General features: G+C 32.6%; 1 protein-coding gene across 3 annotated transcripts in view; it reads left to right on the top strand.

Moving 5' to 3' along the window:
* CUNH4orf17 (chromosome unknown C4orf17 homolog) overlaps positions 1–13,886 on the top strand; it is a 114,021-nt gene extending 100,135 nt beyond the window's left edge. For all 3 annotated transcript variants that reach the window (XM_046458758.2, XM_046458759.2, XM_058583834.1), the window contains 7 exons: positions 1,082–1,291; positions 3,491–3,555; positions 7,095–7,238; positions 9,704–9,785; positions 10,710–10,917; positions 11,951–11,994; positions 13,535–13,886. In XM_046458758.2, the coding sequence (XP_046314714.1) occupies positions 1,082–1,291; positions 3,491–3,555; positions 7,095–7,238; positions 9,704–9,785; positions 10,710–10,917; positions 11,951–11,994; positions 13,535–13,743 (962 nt within the window). In that variant the 3' untranslated portion in view covers positions 13,744–13,886. The remainder of the gene's footprint in view (positions 1–1,081; positions 1,292–3,490; positions 3,556–7,094; positions 7,239–9,703; positions 9,786–10,709; positions 10,918–11,950; positions 11,995–13,534) is intronic.
* Positions 13,887–17,188: the final 3,302 nt, after the last annotated feature.

Below are 17,188 nucleotides of genomic sequence, written 5' to 3'. Positions count from 1 at the left end.
AATAAAATCCTTATGTTTGGTTTTCTTAGTCATTCATTCAACAAATAATCAAAGAGCCCTACTTTCTGATGGGCACTGTTTTAGGCGCTGGGAATGGAGAGCAAACAAACCAGACAGAATCCTTTCTTTCATGAAGCTTATGTTCTAGTACAACTCAGACAAGCAATGTGCAAATAGGTATACTATGAAAAGTAACAAGTGCAATGAGAAAAAGAAAAGAACATAAGGGGACAGTGAGAAATGGACTGTATTTCAGACAGAGTTGTCAGCAAAGACATTTTTATGTCATCTGAGCAAATAAATAAGAGGAGGGCAGACTAGCAGTACTTTGGGGAGATTTTGAAGACTGAATAAGTATGAAAACTCCAGCAGTTTGCCTGGTAATTTCTTGGGAGATAAAGTAGCCATCTTTTATTATCTCTTATAATCCACTGATAATGAATCAATGTCCTGCACATTACCATTTCCTAAGCTGTCCAATTCCACATGACTTTGCATTGATATTGAAAAAAAAACTCTCTATAATTTTACATTTGAGCAAATTTCTATATTTGAATCAAAAGCAAACAACTGTTAGAAGAAAGTAAATGAAACAGAAGTCTCTGGTCAAGAGAGGTAAGGTCCCTTTTTACCAAATTCTTTACTACCCTCACAATCTCCTTTATCCAGCCTCCTAGTCCTACCTCCAAAAGCTTTTTACCATCTGCTGGGGCAAAAAAATCCAGAGTATCTTTTTAAAAGGACTTGTTCTGAATGCTTTCAAAAATCTAAAATTTTACATTGGTGAGAGAGTTGGGTGAAAGGATAAAAGCACGCCTATTCATCTTAACTCTAAGACCAAGGTTAAAGATGTGGCCTGGTTCTCAAGGTTGATAAAATGCCAGAATATTTTAAGGAAGCATGTATTGCAAACAAAATTACCTATGCTAACTTTTGAAGAATAGCACCTAGCACTGGTTCATACATTTTGGAAGTCCAGTGCTGCACATTTAACAATACTTGGTTGAAAATTGCCAATATTTAAAGAAAAACTGCCTAAACCTTATCTGGTTGTTTGATCTTTTTAATCTTATTCACCTAGGTTTGAATAACATCCCGATCTGTACTGTGAATGACGATGAGCTTGCTCTGGGAGCCCTGTATGGTGTTAGCCAGTTTGACCAGTTAGAGAAGGATGAGATACCACTTGCCAAATGCAATTATCCACCGAGTCCTGCTGCCCCAGAGAGTCCTGTCAGAGGAGTGTCACCAGCCCAAAGCAGAGTCAAAATGCCCCCAAGACCTCATTCAGGTGAGTTGCTCTCAACTGATGGAATATCTTCTTGGATCTCCTACAAATTACTGGTGTGGTCCTATATGATTGCTAAAATGGCTGTAGTGATTTTTAAATAGAATTTTCTCACTATGAAATATGTTTTTCAGTATATAATTATTTCTCTCTTCTAACTTCAATTCAGTACTGCAATAACATTAATAAATATTATTACTATTATTGTGTCCAACATGTATTTGGCATGACTGTAGTCTCTAATCCCTATAAAACTAGCTAAGAGAAAGGGGATATGAATGTTTAAGCTGATACCAAAAGGGAAACTACATCAGTCAAAAAGCAAGTCCAGGAAACAGTATGGACAGAATTGCTTATTTACATCTTCCCCACAGGACTACCATCTCCTTAAGGTCATGCCTTAGTGTCACTGCCTTCTGTGTTTTTGTACTCTTGGTTTGTCCTCAGGTCCCAGCAGAATACTTTCTAAATGAAGCTGATAAACTTAATCAAAAGCAATGTGTGGTAAAATCCAAAGGACAAGTACAATAGAAGAAAGGAATTCTGCATGGTAAAAATTATACCCAGTTCTCTCTTTCCTACTAAATATAAACACATGCTGTTACTAAAACTTTCAGAGTATATGAAAATTATTTTGGTATACTATAGTAAAATATATTTTTTCTAAAGTTAGTAAGAGTAATCATTTACAAAATACTTACTATGTGACACATACCATTCTAAGGTATTCACACTGGTTAATTCATTGTATTCTCTCAAGAATTCCTCCTCCACTCTTCTATTGGCAATGAAGAGCTAAAGTCCGCTTACTACACTTTCTTTCTAGTATACCTTCCAATTCTTTTTTTTTTTTTATGGGATCGTTATTTTTATTTTATTTATTTTTTTTAATTTATTTTTTTTATTGGTTGTTCAAAACATTATAAAGCTATTGACATATCATTACCTTCCAATTCTGTAGCACCTGGAAACTTAAAAATTACATTTTCAAGACAGAGTGACTTCATAGGAATTAGTGAATTAGTGGTTGCAACCTAGTAAGATTTGTTAGCTGTAGGGGTAAGTTCACTTTTTTTTTTTTTTGCTATATAATATCAAGCATGACTAGAAACTTGAATTTTCTAGCTACAGCATCCCAATATTCAGATTCTGTATTTATGGGTATAAACAAGCAAGGTCAGCAGACATTGTAGCTTTCTGACTATAATAGCATTCCAGTGCCTAATCTTCAGCATCATAAATGTGGGGCAGTAATCCAAGGGGCAGCAGCCTCCTGGTTCCCCTTCCTCTTGACTCTTTTAAAGGTTGTGCCTCCCAAGGTAGGTCAGGTCCAAGATGTTGCTCCTAGAGTAATGTGGAAAGGTTGAGATCAGTGTTCATAGCCCCAGTTCTTCCAACACTATTACAGACTCTTAATTATCTGTATTATTTACATTTTGGCTTAAAATTGAGTAGCTTCGATTTTCCATGAGTGAACACTAACATTACATACTCACCACAATTTTGTTTTCATTATTTGAGGAGAGATAACATTAAAGTTTATTTTTCTCTCTTTCTCTAGCTAGAATTAATGAATTTAGTTAGTACTATGAATGTGCACAAAATATTTTCATCTTAAAATAACTGTTGTGTTAATTAAGGCTTTGGTAAAAGATAGCATCACTTACACAGAATATGTCTTTAAATTAAAGTTCAGCAAATTTCAAGTGGTTTTAAGGCAGGGGGATTTAGTTCAATGGCCAAGTCAAAGTAGAGTTGAGAGACTAATGAAACAAGAAAAAATAAAGAAAGGATACAATAATAGGTCAGCACAAATATTCTCTGTCTTCAGGGAAACAAACACATAAATTCTATTCTAATTAGAGAATGTGACAGCTTTATGGGTATGAAACAGAGAAAAACATGTTCTATTGTAAGATATGTACTTTTAAATCAGTTTAACTGAATTAAGAAAGCACTTACAGTGTATCTTTATATTATCAGTTTGGGAATAGAATTAATATTTTAATATAAATGCACTTTTCTTATGCTGTTATAATTCAGTTCCATCTGAAATGTTTCCTAATATTTATATATACATCCCGGAGTTGAACTTAACCTAAAGTCAGATATACTCTCATATATTTCAGCAATTGACACCTTACATGATAGAAATTCTTTTTTAGTTTAATTTACATATATTTTTCCTAAACCTCATTTCAGAGCCCTGCAGAAAACTCAATGAGTGCTTCAAAACTTCCAGTGAAAATCCCTTAGTAATTAAAAAGGTAAAGAAACAACTATTTACAGCTATCTATTTAATTGGATTCTGTCATTTCCTTTTCTTTTCTTCACATATCTTTCTGAAAAGTCACTACATTGCACAATATTTTTAAAGCTTTACTAAAATATAACTAACATGATATAAAAAGCATATATTCAAAATACACAAGTTGATTTGACACATCCAGGAAACTAGCACTCCAATCAAGAGAATCTACATATATATGTATGTATGTACGTATATATTAACCCCCAAAGTCTCCTCATGACCACAGCACTCCCAAACCACTTTATATCACTTGGATTTAAAATTTTTATACAAATGAAATAAAATAATGAGTTCTCCTTTAAAATCTGATTTAACTCAGCATGATTATTTTAAGATTCATTCATGTTGTTTTGTGCATCAATAATTCATTCTTTTCTATTGCTGAGTAGTATTTAATTTTATGATTGTCTCACAATTTGTTTATCTGTTTGCCTATATTTTTTAATATTTACAAAGCTAATATGAACATTTGTGTAAAAGTCTTTCTATAGATATGTACTGTCTTTTCTTTTGGGAGTGGAATAACTTGAGTCTCATAGGAATTTTATGTTTAAACTTTTAAGAAATGGCCACTGTGTTTTCCAAAGTGGTTGTAGCATTTCACCTCCCACTGTAAGTAAATAAGAATTTCCTTTCTTCCATAGACTTTCAAAACTTAGTTTTGGTCACTCTTTTTATTTTTAACCAATTTAGCTGGTAAATAGTGGTAGTTTATTGTGGTTTTTATTTCCATTTTCTTAATGACTAATGAGGTTGACATCTTTTCATAATCTTATTTGTCATACATATATCCTTTTACAGGAAGTATATGTTCAAATCTTTTGCCTATTTTTGACATTGGGTTGTTGGTCTTTTGTTATAATTTATAAAATTTCTTTTTATATTTCAGTTATAAATCTTATATCACAACACATATGCACATTTTGCAAAAGTTTTCTTCTAGTATGATACTTGCTTATTTTGTGTATCAGTGTTTTTGAAAAAAACCCATAACATTTATAATTTTGATGACACTGAAATGCATAATTTTTGTATTATAGTTTCAAATCTGCCTGGTGTTTATCTCTATTGTACCTTAGTGCAATGGCTGAACTTCTAGAACACTGTTGAACAGAAGTGATGAGAGCAGACATCCTTGCCTGGAGTCTGAACAAAGGGGAAAACATTCAGACTTTAACCATTAAGTACAATGAAGTTTACTTTATTCATAGATGCATTTCATATGGTGGAAGAAATGTTTTTATATTTATAGAGCTTTATCAGAAACAGGGGATGAATTTTGCCAAATGCATTTTCTGCATATGAGACGATCACATAATCTTTCTTTTCAGTCTGTTAATATAGTGAATTAATTACATGGGTTTAACTTTCAAACATTAAACCAACCTTGAATTCCTGGTGAAAACTTTATTTGGTTATGATATGCTATTCTTTTAAATATAAAATTTTTAAAAATATTTTGTTTATGTTCATGAACAATATTTGTAGTTTTTTTTCTTTCTTTTTTTTTTTTTTTTTTTTTTGGAGCGTGGGTGGCAGGAATTGAACTCAGGGGCACTCAATCACTGAGCCACATCCCCAGCCCTATTTTGCATTTTATTTAGAGACAGGATCTCACTGAGTTGCTTAGCACTTCACTTTTACCAAGACTGGTTTTGAACTCTAGGTCCTCCTGCCTCAGCCTTTTTCATGACTATATAATCTATACCAATGTTTGTTCTTTCATTACTTATATCAGTAATTCGTGTCTCTTTCTTGATGTGTCTAGTTAAAGATTTACCTGTTTAACTGATCTTCTTAAAGAATCAGAGTTTCAGACAGGCATAGTGACACACCCGTGTAATCCTAGCTGCTCAGGAAACTGAGGCAGGAGGATCATGAGTTCAAGCCAGCCTCAACAACTTATTGAGGCCCTAAGCAATTCACCCTCTCTCTAAATAAAATACAAAAAGACTAGGGTTATGGTCAGTGATTGAACACCCTGGGTTCAATCCCTAGTACCAAAAAAAAAAAAAAGCAATTGGGATTTCATTTCATTGATTATCTCTATTGTTTCTTCAATTCTATTTAATTGATTCTGGCTTCCACCTTTATATATGGTAAAAACTTTTTAAATTTCGTCTTTGACCCATGGATTACTTATTAATTCCACTCTAGTTAGAGAACATACTTTGCATTCTTTGAAACATTAAATTTATTGAGAATGGTTATATAAACCAAAGCATGGTCAATTAATTATTTTCCATTTTCCCATGAAAATAATTTTTATTCTGCCGCTTTCGGATACAATGTAATATAATCACCAATAGGTTATGTTGGTTGATATCATTGCCCAAGTCTTCTACAGTCATTACTGATTTCCTATCTACTTTTTCTATAAATTATTGAGGAAAGGGTATTAAAATTTCTGACTATAATTATGGATTCCTATATTTCTCTTATCATTTCTGTCAATTTTAATCATATATTTTAACCTCTTATTAAGGAGTATAACTGTTAAGGTTTGCTATGTTCTTGGGATGAATTGATCTTTCTATCATTAAAAAATTACTATTTTTACTCCTGATGCTATTCTTTGCTTTGAAATGTACTTTAGACTTCAGACTTTCTATTTCTTCTTGAATCAATTTTAGCAAAACATCCTTTTTCTAAAAATTGTTATCTAAATTCTCAAATTTATTGGAAAAGTTATACATAATGCTCTTATAATCTTGTAAGAATATCTTCAGAATTTGTAAGAGGTACCCTTTTACAACATGTCATTATTTTTCTTGATTAATTTTAACAGAAGTTTTTATGTATTTTAATAGTGTATCAAAAACTTTGTGAATTTTTCATCCTCTGTTGAATATTTTTATTTTGTTGATTTTTCTTGTTATCATTTTGTCTATTCACATACTTTATTTATTCTAACACATTTTTCTAAAATGTGTACTTTAAAGCTATAAATTAATATTTAAATATTGCTTTAGCTGCCTTCACAATTTTTACTAGTCAACATTTTTAGTAAGTTCAAAATATTTTCCAGTTCTCACTGTAATTTGGTTCAGGACCCAATTGTTGGTCATCTTGTATGAAACATTATTTGTAGGAATCTGAAACTCAAAGTAAATGTGTTTTTCCCAGAGGGTTTACTTCTGTAGGAACCCAGTTCTGTCAGCTTAGACCGACTTAAACCAAGTTCCAACTTTGATTTCATTCTGTATTTCTTCAAGAATGAGTCATTCACACACACACACACACACACACACTATATATATATATATATATATAATAATTATGAGTTTTATGTGATTTCAACAAAAGTTAATAATATATCACTATTTATGTTGTCTCCAAATACAAATGTTTGATAGAATTTAAAGGAGAATTAAAACTATCCTCCTTTTACTTTCATGGATCTCTCTTATTTACTAGAATGTTTCTCATTCATTTTATGTTTAATTTGCATAGAAGTGGGAAATGCATATTGATTATAATACACTTTTTATTTAGGAAGAAATTAAGGTTAAAAAGTCACCATCACCTCCAAATGCATGCTATACTGCTGGATCCTGCTCTTCAGAGGCAATGAGCACCAAGGCTGATGTCAAAGAGAACACTGTTTGCATACCAAACTATCTGGATCAAGAAATAAAGGTAAAAGGCAGGTTTATTAAATCCATAACTTGGGAATAGCATGAACATACCAAAAAAACCTCATATAACTATTGTCATTAAAACTTAAGAATGGTTTCTTATTGATACATGAATATTTAAAACTACTTAGCCTGAAATGCAAGGCCTGTTCATGTTTTCATTTCTAATCATTTTACTTGTCCCTGGAATTCTGTCACTCATACATAAACACAAGCTTTGGTTTAGATGTAATGAAAAGATGGGCATTTACCAACCAAACCAGCCCAATTCTTCCCATGACATTATTTTCCTAAAACTTGAGAGGTACTATCCCTAATTTCTTGCCACTTTTGTCTATTTCCTTGTTATATAATATTAAGGCAAATATTCTTCCAATCAACATTCATGTCTCCCTTCTTATTTTTGGAAAATTTCCACAAGTATTTTCTGCCTGAAGTTATAAAGTTAGTTATATTAATAGTAATATGTCACATTAGACTGGAGGGTTCTCCTCAGTCACAGTTATTTCTGACAATGACATATGATCAAGGATAATAAACTATCTGATATTTGTTATCTGCTATTTTTTTTCTTTGAATCACTTTGGTACATACCACATTGCCTCATTGTAAGACCCACTACAATGAATTAAAGGTCAAAAGTATTGTATTGATGACTCTAATGTAATTTTAAATAATCAGTATTTATCGTAACAGTTATACATAACAAAACATGTTGTAAAGAAGGTCATTGAATAATTCTAACAAGGAACTATTTAAAAAATAAAGTGGAACAATGTTATAGAAATAAGCAGTGTTATTAATATAATAATTTATGTGATGGCTATATTGGGAAAAATAATAAAAGAAAAGATGATGTTCTAACTAAAGATAGTATACAGAGTCTTCAAAATCACCACCCACCTTACCTATAAAATTATGGTCACACTGATGTTTTCTATAATATGCTCATTTCTACCTCATAGGCTTATCCTCATAAGCATTCGTTTGCCCTTGATCCTCTGTGTAGTCACTTTCTTATTCAAGGTTCAGTTTAAATAACACTCAGAAATATTTTGCCTGACCACCCAATCTAATGTAGCTACCCAGTCATCCTCAATGACATTACCCTTTGTTATTTGAGCATAACGTATGCCTTATTTGAACTGTTTGCATTTATTTATTTGTTTCAGTATTGTCTCTCTTTCCTCACCCCAGAAGTTGAGTCCTAGAAGATCTCATAGTTGTCCATCTTGTTTACTACTTCCTCTTCAGGGCCTAGATGAGTGCTAAAAATCTGAAAATTATAAATAAGTTTTTGTTGAATGCTAAATAAGTAAAACACAAGAAATATTCAACCAAGACCAAGGTAAATTTGTAGAAAATTAACTACATGGGGTTGACCCTGACAGTTAGAAGCTGAATGCAGTTTTAGTTAGACTGTCTTGCTTCTTTGGGCACATCAATAGACTAAAAATTCTTATAGATCGGACTTTAGAGGTATCTATTAAAAAGCATTCCTCTTAAAGGCATCTGCCATGTTATAGACATAAATTTAACTGGACTCTGATTGATTAAAAAAAACCTACTAAAATGTAAACTCTTTGAAGATAGGGATCTTATATTCACAACTGATTCCTCAGCCCTCATCACTGCTTGAAAAATATTAATGGGCACATACAGCATGGCATTTTACTAGATAGTTGTTGACTATTTGTTAATTAAATAAATTAAGAAAGAGGGAACAAAATAAAAAACAGGTCTTATTAAGACTTTTGGTTTGTGTAGAAGAGTAACTGAAAGTTTAGACAGGAGGCACTGGAAATATAACTCACAATTCTTAAATTATATATGAAGTGGTATAATATTAATTCAAGGGACACTATGATATGTTAGGATGACTATTTTAATCCTAGAGCAACAAAAAAAGTATGGCTGAAAAGCTAATGAAGAAAATAAAGTTGAATGCTTAAAAATACTTGATTGATCCAAAAGGAAGCAGAAAAAAAAGAAAAAGTAGAACAAAAATAGAAGAGAATTTTTTAAAAAGTGACAAGATGGTACACTTAAACCCATGCAAAAACAGGCTAAAAACTCCAATAAAAAGACAGATTGATAGACTATATAATAACTTTTAACAAAGGCCACTGCTTCAGCCTCTTTCAGATTCCCATTAGAACCCTAAGGAACAGTAGGAAAGGACCACTTTCCCAGAAGAAGTGAGTTTCTCCTACAGAAGATGTTGGAACTGACATAACAAGAGAAACACACAGCATTGCCTAGTCTAAATTATTACTTACACTGGTAATATTTTGCTAAAATTATTTTGTACTTTTTGAAAATGGGGTCCTGAACTAAGATCCCACTTGAGTTAGTTGATTATCATGGACGCGGGGAGATGAGATTATGAAGAAAGTAAAGGAAATGTTTTAAGACTTGTATAATTTTTTTGCTCACCCTGTAACTCTAATTAATGTTCTCTGTCAGATCTTGGCAAAGCTCTGTGACATTTTACATACTGATTCTCTGGCAGAAGTTACACAGTGGCTGCTTCATGCAAGTACAAAAGGTGAGATCAATATAAGTATTTGTAGATACTGAGATTCGGTTAATGAAAGAAACTGGGAATATGCCAATATCTGAAGTTTTCTACCTTGGATTTGCAAAGATAAGGCTGTAATTGTTTCTTCCATGTTTCAGTGTCAGGATCATTACAGTACTGTATTTCCAACTGCAGGCATGCTGGTCATTTAATGAACCCCAAATACAGTATGTTTCCAACTGAACTCATTGGGATGATATGAAGCACCTAAGACCAGAGGAGACCTTATTCTCAGTTAGAGCTGGTTTGGGCTTCCGTTCCAAATTCCACACACCTAGAACTCTCCCTGAGCACATCCTATCACCTACTGTGAATTCTGAACATAGAGCCTGTTTCTCTTCTTTAGTATAGATGGCAGTAACATAGCTTTCCCAGTTTTGGACTCAGTTAACAACTCTGCCTATTTTTACCCAAACCATCAACATAGTTATATCTCAGCCTCCTTTGGGCTCTTACCACCTATCCCATGAAAATGCCTAAAATTCCCAACAAGCAGGGAGACCAAAAGTGACACAGAGCAGCTATCCTGAAACTAAACTGGTCATCAGACTGACTAGAGCAAAACTTCTAAAGAGAATCTGCATTATCAGGTATCCTTAAATTTTTACAGCAGCCTATAAAGCTTTTGTACTCAATATTTTTAAATTATTCCACTGCTATTCAAAGACAGTGACTTAACTACCCTGAGCTCTGTACAGTATCATAGGTCAACAGAAACTAGGTTGAAATGAATGAACTTTTCTGCAGCAACATTTACTCACATATAGTTACCTACCTGGAGAACAGATCGCCAGCCTTCACACTGGTGTGCTAGAAATAAGTACTAAGTCTGTGCTTCTAGCTAACATGATAATGACAACTTCCACTCTCCAACTTTTTTTTTTTAATCAGAAAAAGAGTGGATCTCAGCTTTGATTCATTCTGAGCTGGCTGAGATACATTTATTGAGTCGCCGCAGAAGAAACACCCCAGTGGAACCAGCAGGAGAGACTGGGAAGCCATCTGCAGTTAAATCACCCACTACGATCAAATCTCCCCCAAATTCACCTGCAAAGTCAAAGGTGCTGACTGGAGCTAAGGATGGATATCAACCAACCAGGTAATTAGATATGGTCACTTAAAGGGCCTATAGTTATATAAAGGGTTTGAGTTATCTTGTTTATCTGTCAAAATGCTAAATATGCTGAGGTTCAAGTCTCAACTCTGCTTAGTAAATGACTGCAATATGTATGTTTTTTTTCATTTTTATATGTAATATGAGAATTGTTCTCAAGTCTACTGTTCAGAATATTTTGGCAGGGGCTATGTCTTCTTTATCCAATAACCTTTTTTTTTTTTGAGGAAAATTCCCTTTTCACTAAGAGCAAAGCAAGAGTAATTTTTTTTTCTTTCTCCAAGAAAGAAAACCAAGAAAATATAGGGGCTTTTTTTTTTTCAGTTTAACTAAGAATAGAAGCCATAAAGAAAACCGAAAGTATAGTGTTATGGTTATTGTATATTTTGTTAAATGAACATCATATAGGCATGATTTTTGTGTAGAATAATAAAGATAAAAATAAATTGTTTCACTTAATTTTTCTGACACTCCTGGGGGCTTTAAGAGAGAAGAATAACCACTAAGGAAATTGGAAATTATTTCAGAAGAAATTTTTCTTAAACTATATAATTTCAAGAGCAGAAGATTAATATACATTTATTATGTATCATATCATGTTGAAAGAATGTGTGGTAAGGTATTATTAAAGCTGAGGAAGAAAATCTTGTTGCTTTAAAGTTAAAAGTTGGTAAAACTTAAATTCGGAGAAAATTAATATTAAAACATAATTTGTCACTTTAAAAGCATTAAGACAGAGAATTTTATATTGTAATTTGTCTCTATCATAAAGTATCCATAAAATCAGAAACTAGGAGAGAGTTAGAGCCAATCTCCACCTTCCTGACTAGCATATGGATGTTCTAGTTAGATATTTACTCCAAGTAAGAACTTTTTGTTAGGAAGTAAATTTAATACAACATTAAAAAGCAAAGAACTGAGACAGCATATTTAAGATAGATATATGCTGAGTTTGTTGATAGAATAGTCTAATTTGTATCTGTGAAATTAATTTTTTTTCTTTCTCCAATTGATTCAGAGCATCAAGCCAAGAATCTGCAGGAAATAAGGAAGTAGCAAAAGGTTAAGTATAGTTTGTGATAATTACTGAGTCGGTATAAGGAAACCAGCAAGTACTAACTACTTAGGGACATAGATTTTAAAGATTTGTGCTTTTACAAGAAAAAGGTAAAATACAAGAGTGATTTCCATCAAAACTGTTAAGGGACCACATCTGCTGAATTTCTCATAGAGATGAATTTAAAATAAATTTACCTTTGTTTTGAAAGGCAAAGTGCCTCATCAGGGACAGGGACATTCTTAGAAGCAGGACAGCAGGACAACAGAACTATAGGTGTAGTCATGCAAACTCAATGAAAAGGAAAACCCTGCATTGACCTACAAAAGGATGATGATCTCAGAGTTTTGGTTCTTTACAGCTTAACTGTCATAGAGCTGGATGATTTCACTGGATACAAAGTCAGCCAGAGAGACGAGTAAAATGGCAACCAGCCACAAGCAGGTACCCTGTAAAACAGGTGAAATATAATAGAAAAAGAGCAGTTTTGTGTCTCCACCAGACAGATGTCCAGTACCAGACTACAATATGGACCAGAGAAAATAATTGTGAAAGTCCTACTTTGGTCCAGAATAGCCCAAGAGAAGCACCCCTGTGGATCTGGCAGCTTCTAGATTTAAAACAAGCATGGCAAATATGACTACAGAGAAACAAACCGTCAAGTATATCTATAAGCTTTGTTATTTCTCCAAATTCCCCTCATACTAGGAATGATATGCTAATTAATTAGAGTCCCATGGGGTCACTCTAGATGCCAGCAGTTCCATTGGGGTTAACCAAACCCAAAAGTGGCTTTATGTGCTAACAGACAATAATAAGTGTAGTTTAGAAATTAAAAAAGCACTCGTTACTCTAACTATGAGGATAATCTACTGCATCTGGACTCTCCTACCAAACTTCCCACCCTAGGACTATAAAATGATGACATTGATGGTGTCTAATAAACTTTGTCTTACTTCAGGACCCACAACATTTTTCCCTGTTAGATACCTAGAAATCCCTCAAATTATGCCCCTTTCACTCCATTGTTGTTATTCAGCATCTTTACAAATTTGTATTGTTATTTGGGTGCAATTATGTAGGCTATGGAAGTAGTGTATGGTACAATGAATGTGTTTTAACCTGCTTATCTATTCTCTTATTTTATCTATCTGACCATAGACCTTTCTCCTTTCTCTCACTGGTCCAATACTTGCCTACCCCTCTTACTCATCATCAATTCTAAATCATTCCTACCAGAATCACATTTGTTTCTAAGAGTAAAAGAGCATAGCCTGCATGTTATAGAACACATAGCTCATTAAAGATGAGTCAGTGGTAAGAAATATGAGAAGAGATTCTTTTATGAATTTTGGCTGTTTCTGATTCATCTAAACTTCATATGATGGGTTTTTTTTGTATATCATTTAATACTAAAATAAGGTAGAAGCTATACTCAGTATCTCAAACATGGTCTTATTTATATATACATTTTTTTTTCTATTTCAGCTATACTTAGGTGTCTCAAATATGGTTTTATATATAGATGTATATTTTCTGTTTCAGGAGCTGAGAACAAGACCCCATTGTTTATAAGAAAAAACAACCTGAAAATACCTATTGCAGAATATTTCAGCAAACCAAAGTCTCCTTTCAGGTCTAATAATCAGGAGAGTTATATTATTGGGTCAGCAAAACCAATGTCTGCAAGGAGTATACAAGGATACAATCTTTGTCCTCAAAACTTGTCTTATCCTTTAACATACCAAAGGTAGAAACTGTACACTGAGCTAATTCTTTCAGAAATTTGAGTTTCTCGTTAATTAATTTAAAAAAATCAAGCAGTTCTCTTATGGTGGCACAGGAAAATCTCAAAACACCTGTATATAATGCTACAAATAAATGTTAATGAAGACAACACCTTCATCTGTAGTTAATTTTTAATATTACATGAAAAAGAAACATATTTATTTAAATATTGTTTCCAATCTTGCACTGTTATTTTTAGTACGTAAGCATAGAGCTCTGATACTAGAAAATAACACCCATAATTAGAATTGATAGATTCTTATTAGAAGAAATCTCCAACTATTAGAAGAAAAAAATTTGAAGCCTAACTCTGAGAATTTCAACATTTGAGCTGAGTTTTACAATCTACAGTATTTCAATGCTGTTGGCCTATCTGGAAAAGTGCTCAACCCCTACACCCTGGCAAAGAAAGAAAAAAGATACAAATTATCCCTAACTCAGATAGGGATATCTGAGACAGAAAGGAGCTGTTTTGCATCCACTGCTAATGTTGAATATTAACAGATTTCCTAAAATTGAATTTTCTGTATTTTAAAGTTAACTATTTTGGCCATATCTATCAGTGTGGGACTGGATTCTATCTACCAATCATCCAGGCTTTCATTTAGAATGTTTGTATTGTTATTTGAAAGAAATACTATAATTTTCATGTGTGCACACGTTTCCATTTGTGCAAATGTAATCTTAATAATAAAATTTATATCCTATCAGGAATCATTCTAAACATTTTAGATATAGTAACACTTAATTTTCACAAAAACTATTTCTAGTAACTACTATTATTACTATCATGTTTTAAAGTAAGATAACTGAGGCACATAGAATTACATTCATTGGGATAAATTGTAACAAGTGTCATCATTCAAATATAAGAGAGGTTTATTTCTCACATATGAGTCCAAAGTGTGTTTATAGTCAGTGGATGATTTTGGCTTTACTTCATGATATGAAGGCCCAAGATACTTCCATCTTGTGGTTCAACCATCATAGAGGGCTTCATTGTCAATGGTATCCAGCAGGCAAAAGAGGAAAATAAGAGTGGAGGAAAGTATTAGTTTCCTATTGTTGCTATAATAAATTACCACATGTTTAGGGACTTAATGAAACACAAATTATTCTCTTACAATTCTGGAGGCTGAGGTCTGAAATGAATCCATCAGGCAGAAACGAAGCTGTGGGCAGGCTTTTTTTTTTTTTTTTTTTTTTTTTTTTTTGAGGTTACCCACTCTTTAGTTCATGGCTCTTCTGTCTTCAAAGGTAACAACAGCCAGTAGAGGTGGTCACTCTGACACTGACTCTTCCACCTCTTCCTTTCACTTTAAGGACCTTTGTGATAACATCGGGCGTGTTATCCAGGTTAATCCAAGATTACCTCCCCATTTTAAGGTCAGATGATTGGTAATTTAATTCCATCTGTAACCTTAAATTCTACCTTATCATGTAACACAACATAGTCACAGGTTCCAGGCCTTCAGATGTTTGGGTGGACTATATTTTGCCTTCCCTATGGAGAGTACATCTGTGCTTAAAGTCTTGGTTCCAAAATGGTAAATATTACTTTTAGTCATATTCCATGGTTGAGAGCTGAAAAGGGAAGCTGGTGAAAACAATTTTGAGTAGAAATTATATTCCACCTAGTCTATGGAAAAGAAAAATTGAATTTTTATGGACTGTTAACTATCTCTGAAACAGGTTTAGTGACTTGCTTAAAGTGGCTGCAATCTACATGCTTACACAAGATGGTACTAAAACATATGGAGACCATGCTGATTCTCTCATTGCTGTTTCCGAGAGGACATACATACAGTATTACAGATTCCTTTTCTTTGAAATGTTGGTAATATTTATCTATCAGACCATACTAAGTTTTATGTTTGGGAATGGTGACTCTGACAATATTATTTCTTCTACAGTAACTGGTTCGTTTATATTTTCTGTATTTAGAAGGCATAGATCTTGAAGTTAAATATTTTCCTAAAAATTTGCATCCAGGTTTCCAAATTTATTTTCACAGAATTCAGTCAAATTTCTAATTATTCTAAATTTCCATGTTTATTCTAAAATCTCATTTTTATGTATTTGTAATTTTTTTCTTGATTTGGTTAATGTTTTTTACATTTCACTATCATTTTTTATAAGAACTCTTTCTTGGATTTAAATATGTTTAACAATTTTCCAATTTGGATTTCACTTTTTAAATTTCTTATTATTTCTTTAGGGCCATTATCATTGTATTGTCTTGAATATTTTAATTAACTCAATGTCTTTTATTAGCTTGTTTTTAAGGTGATTTTCTTCTAATCACTGCTTTCACAAGAACTAATATGTATTTTCATTCCTAAATATTTCCAAAATATTTTACAATTTGATTTAACTTCATCTCATTTGAGAATTGCTTGAGAAAAAAATTAAAAAGTTCTAGGTGGTAATGCTTTTATCCTATGCCACCAATGTTATTTTATAGATTAATGTATGGTTATCAAGAGAAATTTCTATTTTTGGAAATTTATTTTCCTTTGTAGTCTAAAATAGCTACTTTTAGGAAGTTCCATAGCTAATGCATTTTTTGTTTTTCACCTATAGTACTCATATTTGTTACTATTACATCTAATTCTTAATTTTTTTTTTCTCATCTGAATACTATGCTACCTAGAGCACAGATATATGCATAACTGTTGATGTTTAGTAAGGACTGTGTTTCAGACTATAGTATCCCTTCTTTTTCTTATTTATAAAGTGCTGAACCTTACCCAATGCTAGGATTGTGACTTCTATCTTCTTTTCATTAGCCTGCTATATCTTTTTTTTTTCAACATTACTAACTTTATTCAAATACTGCATGTATCAACTTTATAAAAATCCAATCTCATTGTAGGCCACTTATATTTGCTGATAGGACATACAGATGTGGTCATGTGTAGATGTTTTGTTGTTGTTGTTAGCATTGTTTTTATTGCTTTTATAAGTGTTTCACTAAATGATCTATATTTGTTTTGTTCAGTGAGCATTCATTTAGAATAGAACATTTATAGTTTTTCAGTCTTGTCTAAGCTTGGGTTCTTCAGAAAGTAGAACCTGAAACAAAAGCCTACTTACTACTATTTTTTTAGTGTGGCCAATGTCAAGGTGGAAGAGTGAGAAAAAGGGCAATGAGACAAGAAATGAGAGGAAGTCAGTATTAGAAATACATTGCCATGCTACTTATTAAATAAGCTACTGCTCACTTAAAAACACAATTGTTTGCTCAAACTCTAAAAGGGTTTTTGACGTAACATTCCTACTTCATAAATAAGGACACTGAGATTTTAAAAGGCTGTATAACTTAGCCAAAGCCTCACAGCTAACAAGTAGCAGTGCCAAGGTCTGAGCCTCATCGAATTCCCCATTCTTTACATCAACTATACTCCCTCT

Source organism: Marmota monax, unplaced genomic scaffold, assembly GCF_021218885.2.
Source record: "Marmota monax isolate L192 unplaced genomic scaffold, Marmota_monax_Labrador192_F-V1.1 WCK01_AAM20220418_F8-fsc00002, whole genome shotgun sequence".
NCBI classification, from domain to species: Eukaryota; Metazoa; Chordata; class Mammalia; order Rodentia; family Sciuridae; genus Marmota; species Marmota monax.
This window is presented reverse-complemented; position numbering and strand designations above follow the sequence as displayed.